Raw genomic sequence first — 13160 nt, 5'->3', positions numbered from 1 at the left:
TTCCTAATCTAATTCCCTCAGCATCACCCGACTTTATTCGACTACATTCCATTATCCTCGTTTTGCTTTTGTTGATGTTCATCTTACATCCTCCTTTCAAGACACTACCCATTCCGTTCAACTGCTCTTCCAAGTCCTTTGCTGTCTCTGACAGAATTACGATGTCATCGGCGAACCTCAACATTTTTATTTCTTCTCCATGGATTTTAATACCTACTCCGAATTTTTCTTTTGTTTCCTTCACTGCTTGCTCAATATACAGATTGAATAACATCGGGGAGAGACTACAACCCTGTCTCACTCCTTTCCCAACCATCGCTTCCCTTTCATGTCCCTTGACTCTTATAACTGCCATCTGGTTTCTGTACAAATTGTAAATAGCCTTTCGCTCCCTGTATTTTATCCCTGCTACCTTCAGAATTTGAAAGAGAGTATTCCAATCAACATTGTCAAAAGCTTTCTCTAAGTCTACAAATGCTAGAAACGTAGGTTTGCCCTTCCTTAATCTAGCTTCTAAGATAAGTCGTAGGGACAGTATTGCCTCACGTGTTCCAACATTTCTACGCAATCCAAACTGATCTTCCCCAAGGTCGGCTTCTACTAGTTTTTCCATTCGTCTGTAAAGAATTCGCGTTAGTTTTTGCAGCTGTGACTTATTAAACTGATAGTTCGGTAATTTTCACATCTATCAACACCTGCTTTCTTTGGGATTGGAATTATTATATTCTTCTTGAAGTCTGAGGGTATTTTGCCTGTTTCATACATCTTGCTCACCAGATGGTAAGAGTTTTGTCAGGACTGGCTCTCCCAAGGCCATCAGTAGTTCCAATGGAATGTCGTCTACTCCGGGGGCCTTCTTTAGACTCAGGTCTTTCAGTGCTCTGTCAAACTCTTCACGCAGTATCGTATCTCCCATTTCATCTTCATCTACATCCTCTTCCATTTCCATAATATTGTCCTCAAGTACATCGCCCTTGTATAGACCCTCTATATACTCCTTCCACCATTCTGCTTTTCCTTCTTTGCTTAGAACTGGGTTGCCATCTGAGCTGTTGATGTTCATACAAGTGGTTCTCTTATCTCCAAAGGTCTCTTTAATTTTCCTGTAGGCAGTATCTGTCTTACCCCTAGTGAGATAAGCCTCTACATCCTTACATTTGTCCTCTAGCCATCCCTGCTTAGCCATTTTGCACTTCCTGTCGATTTCATTTTTGAGACGTCTGTATTCCTTTTTGCCTGCTTCATTTACTGCATTTTTATATTTTCTCCTTTCATTAATTAAATTCACTATTTCTTCTGTTACCCAAGGATTTCTACTAGCCTTTGTCTTTTTACCTACTTGATCCTCTGCTGCCTTCACTACTTCATCCCTCAAAGCGACCCATTCTTCTTCTACCGTATTTCTTTCCCCCATTCCTGTCAATTGCTCCCTTATGCTCTCCCTGAAACTCTGTACAACCTCTGGTTCTTTTAGTTTATCCATGACCCATCTTCTTAAATTCCCACCTTTTTGCAGTTTCTTCAGTTTTAATCTACAGGTTATAACCAATAGATTGTGGTCAGAGTCCACATCTGCCCTTGGAAATGTCTTACAATTTAAAACCTGGTTCCTAAATCTCTGTCTTACCATTATATAATCTATCTGAAACCTGTCAATATCTCCAGGCTTCTTCCATGTATACAGCCTTCTTTTATGGTTCTTGAACCAAGTGTTAGCTATGATTAAGTTGTGCTCTGTGCAAAATTCTACCAGGCGGCTTCCTCTTTCATTTGTTTGCCCCAGTCCATATTCACCTACTACGTTTCCTTCTCTCCCTTTTCCTACTACCGAATTCCAGTCACCCATGACTATTAAATTTTTGTCACCCTTCACTATCTGAATAATTTCTTTTATTTGTTCACACACTTCTTCAATTTCTTCGTCATCTGCAGAGCTAGTTGGCATATAAACTTGTACTACTGTAGTAGGTGTGGGCTTCGTATCTATCTTAGCCACAATAATGCGTTCATTATGCTGTTTGTAGTAGCTTACCCGTATTCCTATTTTCCTATTCATTATTAAACCTACTCCTGCATTACCCCTATTTGATTTTGTGTTTATAACCCTGTAGTCACCTGACCAAAAGTCTTGTTCCTCCTGCCACCGAACTTCACTAATTCCCACTATATCTAACTTTAACCTATCCATTTCCCTTTTTAAATTTTCTAACCTACCTGCCCGATTAAGGGATCTGACATTCCACGCTCCGATCCGTAGAACGCCAGTTTTCTTTCTCCTGATAACGACATCCTCTTGAGTAGTCCCCGCCTGGAGATCCGAATGGGGGACTATTTTACCTCCGGAATATTTTACCCAAGAGGACGTCATCATCATTTAATCATACAGTAAAGCTGCATGCCCTCGGGAAAGATTACGGCCATAGTTTCCCCTTGCTTTCAGCCGTTCGCAGTACCAGCACAGCAAGCCCGACATTCCAGTATGTTTAACATACTTAAATATCAGTTTAAGTCTAAGCCATATTTATGCCTCCCACTTCATTTGTCGTAAGTATTGCACTCACACTTGGTAAGTATACATTAAGCTTGCTTCGGTAGTGTGGTGGCTGCTGACACCAGTCGGCGATGGGGATGTTATGGGTTCATTCCTGGCTACTGCCTCAGATTTTCCTGCTATAGAAAGGTGTTATGTGGGAGATTTGTTTGTGATGCCTAATGAGAAGCTACTTGAGTAGATAAGCAACAAAACTGACACCCGCCACTAGGGTTGTCATATTGAAAGACTTCTTCATGGCTGTCATTTACTTTTATTTGTAGAATATGTTAACAAATTCCCCTGTATGTAAGAGAATAGGGTAGTCATCAAAGCCAGAGAGTATAAAGCTTGCATCTTTGGAATTATATTAATCTTGTTTTGGCACTCAACAAGAGGTGTAACAGAAAGAGTGGAGTAAGAGAGAACCCAGTTTAAGAAAATATATATGTACTGAAGATGATAAGAACAGAGATGAAACATTGAGAAATGACAGGAAAGATTTGAAGTAAGATGAAACAAGGCTGTGGACAGAGAATAAACAGTAACAAAAAAGAGTGTTGTGTGTTAAGGGCATTGTGGCCAATTTTGAAACCAGCTACTATCTATGTCTCTAAAGTCACTGGTGTTGGGTTGTTGTACTTAAGTGGCTGAAATTATGAAACAAAACTGCAAATAAAGTAATGTGTATTTGTTAGTATGCATTTTAACCCTTGTCCATTACTCCATACAGGAAGTTCCATCATGTTTATGTGAACGTAGAGACTTGCACACAGCATTCTCCATCAGTACTCCATTCTGAGTAACTTGTGCCTCTGTTGTCTACTTTTTATTTTCATCCTCCTTATCTTCTAAAAAGATAAAAATATTATACTTATTGCTATCATTGTTCACTGCACTTTGAAATTTCCCTACAAGTACAGGCTCTTCACTTGTCTTAACAAAGTTAGAAAAAAATTTTGTACACTTTCTGATTCAGGTTCACCAATCTACAATTAAAAAAATATTTTAACTATGATTACCTTACATAGTAACCATGATTTTGGTGTGTTGCAATATTGTTGCAGCTGTGGCGCATGAGGCATAATGGCGTGGTTGTTCATGAACCATTGCCTCAAATTTCTGTCGTTGCTGGCCTATTATGGCCAGGTTAATTAACCTTGTTTTTGTAAATTCACATTGCCGACTGCTGTAAGTCTGCTTCTTCAACAACACAGATTTTATTAAGTACAAATTACACACTCATACTCTCGTGATCCCGCAAACCATAGAAGGTTTTTGGCCTCATCAAGTAACCACCTCAACAGTATCCTGTTCTTGACATTATCTTTCATTGCTCCAGTTATGTGAAGATCTTTGACCACCTGATTCTCCATCTTTCTTATGATCTGCATAAATTATAGGAAGTAACAGCTTCTTACTGTACCAGAATACACAAAAGAAAAAACTTCTGGAAGTGAATACCTCTTAGCCAATAGTGCTACAGAAGCTGGTTGAATAACTCAATTTTTAGTGCAGGAGAAAACTGTGCGCAAGATTGTCTGGGAAGCACTCAAATACCATATTTACTCGAATCTAAGCCTGTGGCTTAGAATATATGTAGCGCTACATAGGCATGCTTTGCAGGCACAAAAATAAATACAAACCTCTGCGTCAGTAAATAAATTTAAAAAAAGGTAGAAGACGAGATTTTTTCTCTGTCCCGAGTTTCGACCACTGCATTTTCATACATTATCCAACGAAGTAAATACAAATTCCATATTGTTCATCTTCGGATGTAGCAGACTTTCAATGTACTACGAAAATCCAACTGGCAAGACTGTTTGGGATGTAGGTCAATATGGCCAACTCTACATTCTGAATTTTTCCCTACCTGTGGCATGAGATGGTTGCTAATAGGAACTTTTATGAATTGTGAATCGCATGTAGTATTCTCTTCACCATAAGAATAATATGAATATAAACATTTTGGCACGTATTCTTTCGTGTTTGCTGCTATCTCATTTAAATCCTGTCTGCCTAATAAACCACGAAACTAGAGTGAGATAACAGCAAATGCGGAAGAATATACATATCATGTCAAAAACAAAGATTCCAAGACTTACCAAGCGGGAAAGCGCCGGTAGATAGGCACAATGAATAAAACACACAAACACACACACAGAATTTCGAGCTTTCGCAACCGGCGGCTGCTTCGTCAGGAAAGAGGGAAGGAAAAGGAAAGATGAAAGGATGTGGGTTTTAAGGGAGAGGGTAAGGAGTCATTCCAATCCCAGGAGCGGGAAGACTTACCTTAGGGGGGAAAAAGGATAGGTATATACTCGCGCGCACTCACACACACACACACACACACACACACACACACACACACACACACACACACATCCATCCATACATACACAGGCACAAGCAGACATATTTGTCTGCTTGTGTCTGTGTATGTATGTATGGATGGATATGTGTGTGTGTGTGTGTGTGTGTGTGTGTGTGTGTGTGTGTGTGTGTGTGTGTGCGTGCGTGCGTGCGTGCGTGCGTGCGTGCGAACGCGCGCGCGCGCAGGTATATACCTATCCTTTTTTCTCCGTAAGGTAAGTCTTTCCGCTCCCGGGATTGGAATGACTCCTTACCCTCTCCCTTAAAACCCACATCCTTTCATCTTTCCTTTTCCTTCCCTCTTTCCCGACGAAGCAGCCGCCAGTTGCGAAAGCTCGAAATTCTGTGTGTGTGTTTGTGTGTTTTATTCATTGTGCCTATCTACCGGCGCTTTCCTGCTTAGTAAGTCTTGGAATCTTTGTTTTTAATATATTTTTCCCATGAGGAAGTTTCTTTCTATTTTATTTACATATCATGTCATGTTTATATTCGTATTATTCTAACGCCGAATAGTGATACAGTCAGGAATGAAGCACGACAACTGACTAGATTTTTAAATCTAAGATGACTCTAATTTCTGTGCAGAATGTAATGTACTGAAGTGGGCTCTGCAAAGATTTTCAAACGGAAAATTTTTCACTAAACTCTCCTTCACAACATCTTCTGTCACACAAGCAGATATGTCTGCTTTTGTCTGTGTATGTGCGGATGGATATGTGTGTGTGTGCGAGTGTACACCTGTCCTTTGTTCCCCCTACGGGAAGTCTTTCCGCTCCCGGGATTGGAATGACTCCTTACCCTCTCCCTTAAAACCCACATCCTTCCCTCTTTCCCTCTCCTTCCCTCTTTCCTGAAGAAGCAACCGTCGGTTGCGAAAGCTAGTAATTCTGTGTGTGTGTTTGTGTGTTTTGTTCATTGTGTCTGTCTGCCGGCACTTTCCCGCTTGGTAAGTCTTGGAATCTTTGTTTTTAATATATTTTTCCCATGTGGAAATTTCTTTATATATATATATACTAGCTTTCGCAACCGATGGTTGCTTCTTCAGGAAGGAGAGGGAAAGACGAAAAGATGTGGGTTTTAAGGGAGAGGGTAAGGAGTCATTCCAATCCCGGGAGCGGAAAGACTTCCCTTAGGGGAAAAAAAGGACAGGTGTACACTCGCGCGCGCGCGCACACACACACACACACACACACACACACACACACACACACACACACACACACACACACACATCCATCCGCACATACACAGACACAAGCAGACATGTGCCTGTCTGCCGGTGCTTTCCCGCTTGGTAAGTCTTGGAATCTTTGTTTTTAATATATTTTTCCCATGTGGAAGTTTCTTTCTATTATATATATAGAATTGGAAGCAGCGGTACCATGCATAAAAGCAAGCCATGCTGCGAGCAGTGACAAGTCGTAAACACTCATTATCAGAATGCGACGAACAATGCATGACACAGTACAATAATGCATTTTCAGCTTAGAGTGACATAAACAGCTATAACAAAGAGAACGGCACTTATCAGATCAAAGAAAAAGAAGCATTCAATTCAAACTAGACGAAGCACGGGAAAAAGGAAGGGTACCCGTATAAATACAGACGGAGCGCCTGACTCGTAGCAATGGCTACCTGGTAAAGCTTAACTGCTAAGATTACGACTCGAACCAAACTACTGTAGCTGTATCGTCATTCATTCGACCTAAATTGTGTCTCATATTACAATGGACCAACTTTGTTTCGATTTGGAGGTGCGGCGTAAAACTTTTCTCTCCCTTGAATTTCGAATCTCAAATTTCAGATGCGGCTTAGATTCGGGAAAATTTTTTTTCCTTGATTTCGAGTCTCATTTTTCAGGTGTGGCTTAGATTCGAGTGCGGCTTAGATTCAAGTAAATACGGTACCCATATGGTGTTGATCGCATGTGACCTGGTGCTGGATAGTGTACACTTCTGCACTGCATCTAATGACGTCACTATATGTATGCATAATTATATCAATTGCACTTTCAGTAAATCCATTGGAATCACAAGATTCCTCCCCCTTGAACTGGCCCATGAGTCCAAAACCATTCTGGCCAATGCAAGGGAGTAAGAGGTGGGCATAGCCTGCTGTGAAGGCTAGCGTGCTTCTTCAGGTGCTGCAAGTGTTAAGGAAGTCACTTCGGTCTGACACCAGAGAGGCAGGAAATGATTGTGGTTCTGAGTTGTGGCTTGCCACTTGCTCTGGAGAAGGCTCATTGCAGGCTGGGGGGCAGCTATTTTTGCACTGGTCCAGATCCGTAGGAGCGATAATGACAGCTGGAAATCCAGGAATTCCAGGTGCCACCACCTGGGATGTAGTCCTGAAACAAGACACCATGTCAGTTGATATTAGACCTTGGTTTGAGGGTGGTGGACTAATTCCACCAGTCTGGCGGATCTTGAGACAGAGTCTGGCTGGATGACGCCAACGGAGCTGGCTCCATTGCCAGCAGAGGACGTCTTGAGAAGTGGCCACCAGGACCAACTGGCAGTCCTGTTTGGAAGTGAGCCATATATCGTGCCATGTGTATGTTCGAACATGCACACCCAGATAGGAGCACCTACCTCAAAAGGTGTGCTGTTGCTGCTTCTGCTGTTGCTGTTTCTTCTTGTACCGATGGATGCTGCAACAAATCTACCAAGGGACAATAGAGTGTCCATGCAAGTCTTCTTCCAGGCTTAGATTGTGTATAGGTGTCACCTTGTAAGAGGATGGAAAGGAAAGTAGTGCAGAATTGATAGGCAAGGAAGTGAATGTTTTTCCCATCTGCATTTTAAACCTTCACACCATGTATTCTGCCCTTACATTAGAGGCATGCTAAAATGGAAGTACAATAATATGCTTCTTCCATTCCGGGTGCAAAACCATTGGAAACCACCAGATGCAATCTGCGGTCCATTGTCAGTGACGAGAGCCTGTATGAGATCCTTCACTAGAAAAAAAGTGATGGCCAGGTCCTTAGAGTTATTCCTGCTGTGGTCTTGTTTTTGATGATAAATGAGAAGTGAGAATAGATGTGTTAAAATCAGCTGTGTTTAAATCAGCTGTATGACTCCATGGAATGGCCCCACAAAATGCTCATGCAGTTGATCCCACAGCTGGGTAGGCACAAGCCACAGCTGGTAGGGGCCACAGCTTGAGGCATCTGACAAACTTGGCAGTGTTGAGCCAGATGCACATTATCTTCATTGACCTGTGGCCAATGCACATTGACAGGTTGGAATTTTCATTCTGGAAATGCTTCAGTGGGGTTATTGCAATAGTTGCAATATACTAAGTGCAGAACCTCTGAAATCATCACTCAATACTGACGGTCATCTTGACTCATTAGTAAGACACATTTGAAATAACAAAGAGCATAGTGTCACTGTGACATCTCCAGAAATGTTGGTAATATCTTCCACTGAATATTCCAGTTTGTGATAGCAAACGTTCTCCTGTTTATCAAATTCCTCATCAGAGCCCATAAGGCACCATGACAATATTTCTAGGTAAATTTGCATGCTGGACAGTCGTACAATAATGTATGGTATAATGGTAACTTGATTTAAAAAAAAAAACTAACATTGTAACCTGCGAGATGTTCATTCAGGTAACAACAGCTTGTGATCAGTGAGCAGCTAAAACAGACTGCCATACAGTAAAACAAGGCACATCTGGATACAAAAGATAATTGCCAAAGCTTCCTCTTGTATTTGGGAATACATTTCTGGGTTAGCCTCTTAAAAGTAACATAATAGGCCTTTCTGAACCATTGTGATACTTATGACAACAGAGCATGGTGACATGTTTATAGTCAACAGATGAGGTAAATGAGGCTGATCACAGATTAACCAAATATGCAGTTTGGCGACGTTCCTTCAGTTTAAGAAATGCTTGGTGATAGGTTGCAGACACCTATAAAGGGACCCCTTTTCTCCTCAGTTGATTAAACAAATGCACTATTGTATATAAAATCCTGCAGGTTCTTTGCATTCTTTGGTTTAGGAATATGGGAAATGCTGTCCCATTCTCTGATGTTGGTTTATCATCATCCTGACTAAGGATATATGCTATACAGTTAATTGAAGACTAAAAGGAGGAGCATCCCAACAAGTTACACTTTAACCAACTTGCAAAAGAACTGAAAATGCTAGCCAGAGATTCAACATAAGCTTCTCCTGAGTCTTTCCTGTTTTTATTAAAGCACCCAAATAATTCGTTCACTATGGGATATTGGCAGTAGTTTATTCCATCAATTTCTGAAAGCTTGCTGATGCCAAGAGGCAATTTGGTATATTGATAGAAAGCAAAAGGAGTATTTAATACCAAAATGGTTTTGGAAGTTGAAAATAAGCTTCCAAAAGATCAATCTTGGGAGAAATGCTTACCACCCCCACCCTTGCCAATTTTGAAAATAATTCATCAGGAATCAGAAGTGAATGTGAGACCACAATTGACCGAATGTTTACCATGTATTTGAAGTCCCCACAAAGGCATAATGCACCTTCTGGCTGCTACATGTACTTAGCATTTTTAACTCCTCTAAGTGATCCAGTTCTACATGAACCTGATCATTCAAGGCTAAAAGTATTGTGTGGACTTTGAAAAATTAATTTTGACACTGCAAACTCTTTTAAAGCAATGTAGGTGCTAAAATTAGAATTGGTTCCCAGGCCTGGGGAAAACAAGGGAGCATGTTATAGATATGAAGAGTCCACTTACGCACATTGAATGGTATTCTTATTTTGTTGGACAGAGTACTGGATAGAAAACACAAGGGATTTATATGCATGTAGGTGAAAAATATTTCCAGTAACTGTTCTGCCACCACACACATTAATTCCAGAAATATCTGGTCTTGTGTTAGAATTTCACTATGAATGTAACTCCACAACTGTGCTGCTCCTGATTTTAAGGGTGGGGATTCCAAACTGAAATATGTACGGTGATTAATAATCAAAACCAATGCCCTGTTTAAAAAGGAATAAATGGGAATGCCGTGAACCATTGCTGACATCATAAAATGGCATGATGCTACCCTTGACTCTGGGATGTTGCTCATTTACATTTGTGCATTCAACTGCTGATGGCGCAGCTAGCTCTGACGGACATCTGCTGTATGACACTGGCAAAAACACTTGACAGACATCATTATAATGTAAGCAAGAATGTCTGGCATGTATATGAAAACAATCAGAACTACTGGGCAGTCTGCAATAATTTTGCTAAACTCAGGTGGAAAAATTGTTATGGTGTTGAGTCTGATTCCTGTCCGTTCAAATGGGAGCCACTCCACTGCTACGTGAATTGCAAATTTTTGCATTTTCACCATCAGACGGACTAAGTTTCACTACATATGCTGATCGAGATGACAATTCTGATATCTTACAGTCAGGAAATGAAAGCCTGAGCCATTTAGCAATCTTGAAAGTCCTAGCAATACACAAAATTTCAGCTAAAGAGGGATCTGACTGCCACAATGATTGCATTTCCTGCTCAGGCCTTGTAGGTCTATGATCCATGATACATAACTGTCTGGTGCCTTACAATGTTGAAGGAACTCTAATGAATGCCCAGCACTTACGTTTTTGTAGCAAAATGTTCACTTACAAGCAAGTGAATAGTGGTGAAAAGCAGCTCTGTCAGATCAGATAAAGGGGCCAGTTTTTCACTTGATAATAAAGCTGTGGCTTTGTAGATAATAGAAGTGCTTCCACACAGTGTTTCCTAGCAACTTTTCCGGATGCGTGCATAATTATTTCAAGAGATGCACCTGTATGTCCAGCAGGATTACAAGACCATCCACTCAGTGTATCAGTGACATTGTAAACACCCCTTCTCAGTTGCCCAGCCCTGTACATGTTGGCTACTTGGTGCAAACTCTTCCCTGAAATGTGCAATGAGCTGTCCACACATGGCTGGTCACATGGCCTACATAACACCATCCTGAGTTTGTTTTTATTGGTTTTACTGTAATTTAAGTAAAATGGTGTATCTCTGGTAGCATTAATGCAGTGCTGTTAATGGCAGTGTGAGCCTTTATACACAGCCTATTGTTTTTGATGTCACTAGTCCTTAATCCATTGTCTTATGTGATAGTGTTTTCCTTCTTTGCCATTCATACCAGGTCTGTTTTTGTTAGTGGTGCATACAGTGCCACACTTACTGCAGACCAGCATCTTTGTTAAATATTTTCTTCAGTTTTAATTTTATTCAATTATTTTGTAAACTTTCCCTAGAATTCATTTGTCTGTCTCACCGCAAGTAGAACATGATGGGATCATCTAATTGTGAATTTCTTCTTGTCGGGAATATGATTACCATCGATTCAGCTTCTATTTTTAGTGGCCTGCAAGTACACTTGACAGTTTGCTTCTATTGGAAAATCAGCTCTGCAGCAGAACATCGATAAAAATTATGTGATGTTATTACCTTCTCATTTTCAGTTACGTATATTTTATCATTTAGACACCCCATGATGCATTTATAACGTAACAGTAACACCACTTTATTGTCTTCCAAGTTAATATTCATAATATTTAAAAACTGGGTACTGTTTTGCAACATTTCTCTGTCACATTGATGATTCATTGCATTTTTGTACTCATATTTTCTCCAATTCTTCTCCTAGCAAGGTCTGTGGTTCAGTTGTTATAACACTTGACTCTTACTCGGAAGTAACAGTGCCTCCAATGACAATACTGACTTAGGTGCCTGTAATTTCCTTATCTCATTTTATTGTCGTTCAGTCAGCAAGGGCCTATTGATTAACTCCTTCATTCTCATCCGTCTGACCAAGTGCTTCATTTTTAATAACTATGATGTTAACACCATGGTAAACTTCGACCTTTTCCCTTCTCATCTTGTCTTGGTGTATTTCTAAAAGAACATGTTTCCCTTGTGAAACTCATATTCCTGTTGTGGTGTCAAATCACTCATGGTGTAGTTTGTGCAAAATGGATAATCATTTCCCTCAGTGTAAATGAAAACTAAAATATACTAGTATGAGCTGATTTACTGGTAACCCCTGAAGAGGGACGTTCAGCCACTTGCTGCAAGTATCTCAGTTGGGCACCACTCGGTGACTTGTCCACTCTAATCTACCCCAGTAATATTACTGGCAAAAGGAGATCTATAGTTTAACTAGAAATCCAAGCCATATGTCATTCCTGACATATCTTCACATCTTTGAGAGGTGAAGACTAGGATTGGGGCAAACTAAAAAATTTCAAGGTCTGTATATCTCATCTTCCAGGTGTGCATTTTACCACTAGACCATCAACCCTAGCTGAAGGTCTGTGATACTATAAGTTTATTCACATTATTTCTCAGGCATGGTCTGGATACAACTATAAATGTTAATACATCAAAATATGGATATCAATACTTCACCAATAACAGTTGTAATAATAAACCAATAGTAATAGATTAAAATAATATTTCCTATTTGGTTTTACCAGTATGTAGCTACAAGAATATTCTTGTCATTGCATATTGTAAAATCTCAGTCGGGGCAGATTGCATTCAGATTCTGAAGTCTAGCAGATGTTCTTCAGTTTGTGTCAGTCCACAGTCACATCTTTCAACTGCCTTTAACAAGGCTGGTTTTATATCTCAAAACTCCCATTTTCAGTCAATTAAGGAACTTAAAGTTGTATATGGAAGATGAAAACCAATAGACAGGGCCTCCTTCAGCTCCTGTAATGGGGCTGGTTCTTGCTCTCACCACGGATGACTCAGTGTGATGACTAAATCTTTCATCTTAAGTGATAGTTCTTTTTTTGTGTGTTCTGTTGCTTAATTTGCCAGATGTATTTCTTAATATTATTTCCTGGCAAACCATTTTTCGTGCTTACATGATTCTTTTGCTAGGATAAAATATGAAATGGAGCATTGATTTTTTTTCCCCCCAGGTTTTTGATTTACGCCAGTGTCACAAGCAGATGCAGCAGCAAGCAATGACTGCTCAGGCTGCTGCAGCAGCTCAGGCAGCAGCCGTGGCAGGGCACATCCCAGGCCCACACTCTGTCGGCGGCATTGCACCTGCTATCAGTAAGCAAAAAATGAATGTTGATTTGAATTTTTGTGCCACCAAATTCTATATAGCAGTTAAAAAATCTAATTTTAAGTTGTGAATATTCAAACATTTTTTACAAAAATGGTATTAAATAAGTAAAGCAAACCAAACAGATTTTTCTGTGTGTGTGATTTTTCTGTGTCTGTTAGTAGAGTCGAAACATTGGTCTTC

At 40.2% G+C, this 13160-nt stretch overlaps 1 protein-coding gene across 3 annotated transcripts in view; it reads left to right on the top strand.

Moving 5' to 3' along the window:
* LOC126268083 (mothers against decapentaplegic homolog 4) overlaps window positions 1-13160 on the top strand; it is a 172055-nt gene that overhangs the window by 117670 nt on the left and 41225 nt on the right. For all 3 annotated transcript variants that reach the window (XM_049973570.1, XM_049973572.1, XM_049973571.1), the window contains one exon: window positions 12826-12964. In XM_049973570.1, coding sequence (XP_049829527.1) covers window positions 12826-12964 — 139 coding nt within the window. The remainder of the gene's footprint in view (window positions 1-12825; window positions 12965-13160) is intronic.

The sequence above is a fragment of the Schistocerca gregaria genome, chromosome 4 (genome assembly GCF_023897955.1).
Source record: "Schistocerca gregaria isolate iqSchGreg1 chromosome 4, iqSchGreg1.2, whole genome shotgun sequence".
NCBI lineage: Eukaryota > Metazoa > Arthropoda > Insecta > Orthoptera > Acrididae > Schistocerca > Schistocerca gregaria.
This window is presented reverse-complemented; position numbering and strand designations above follow the sequence as displayed.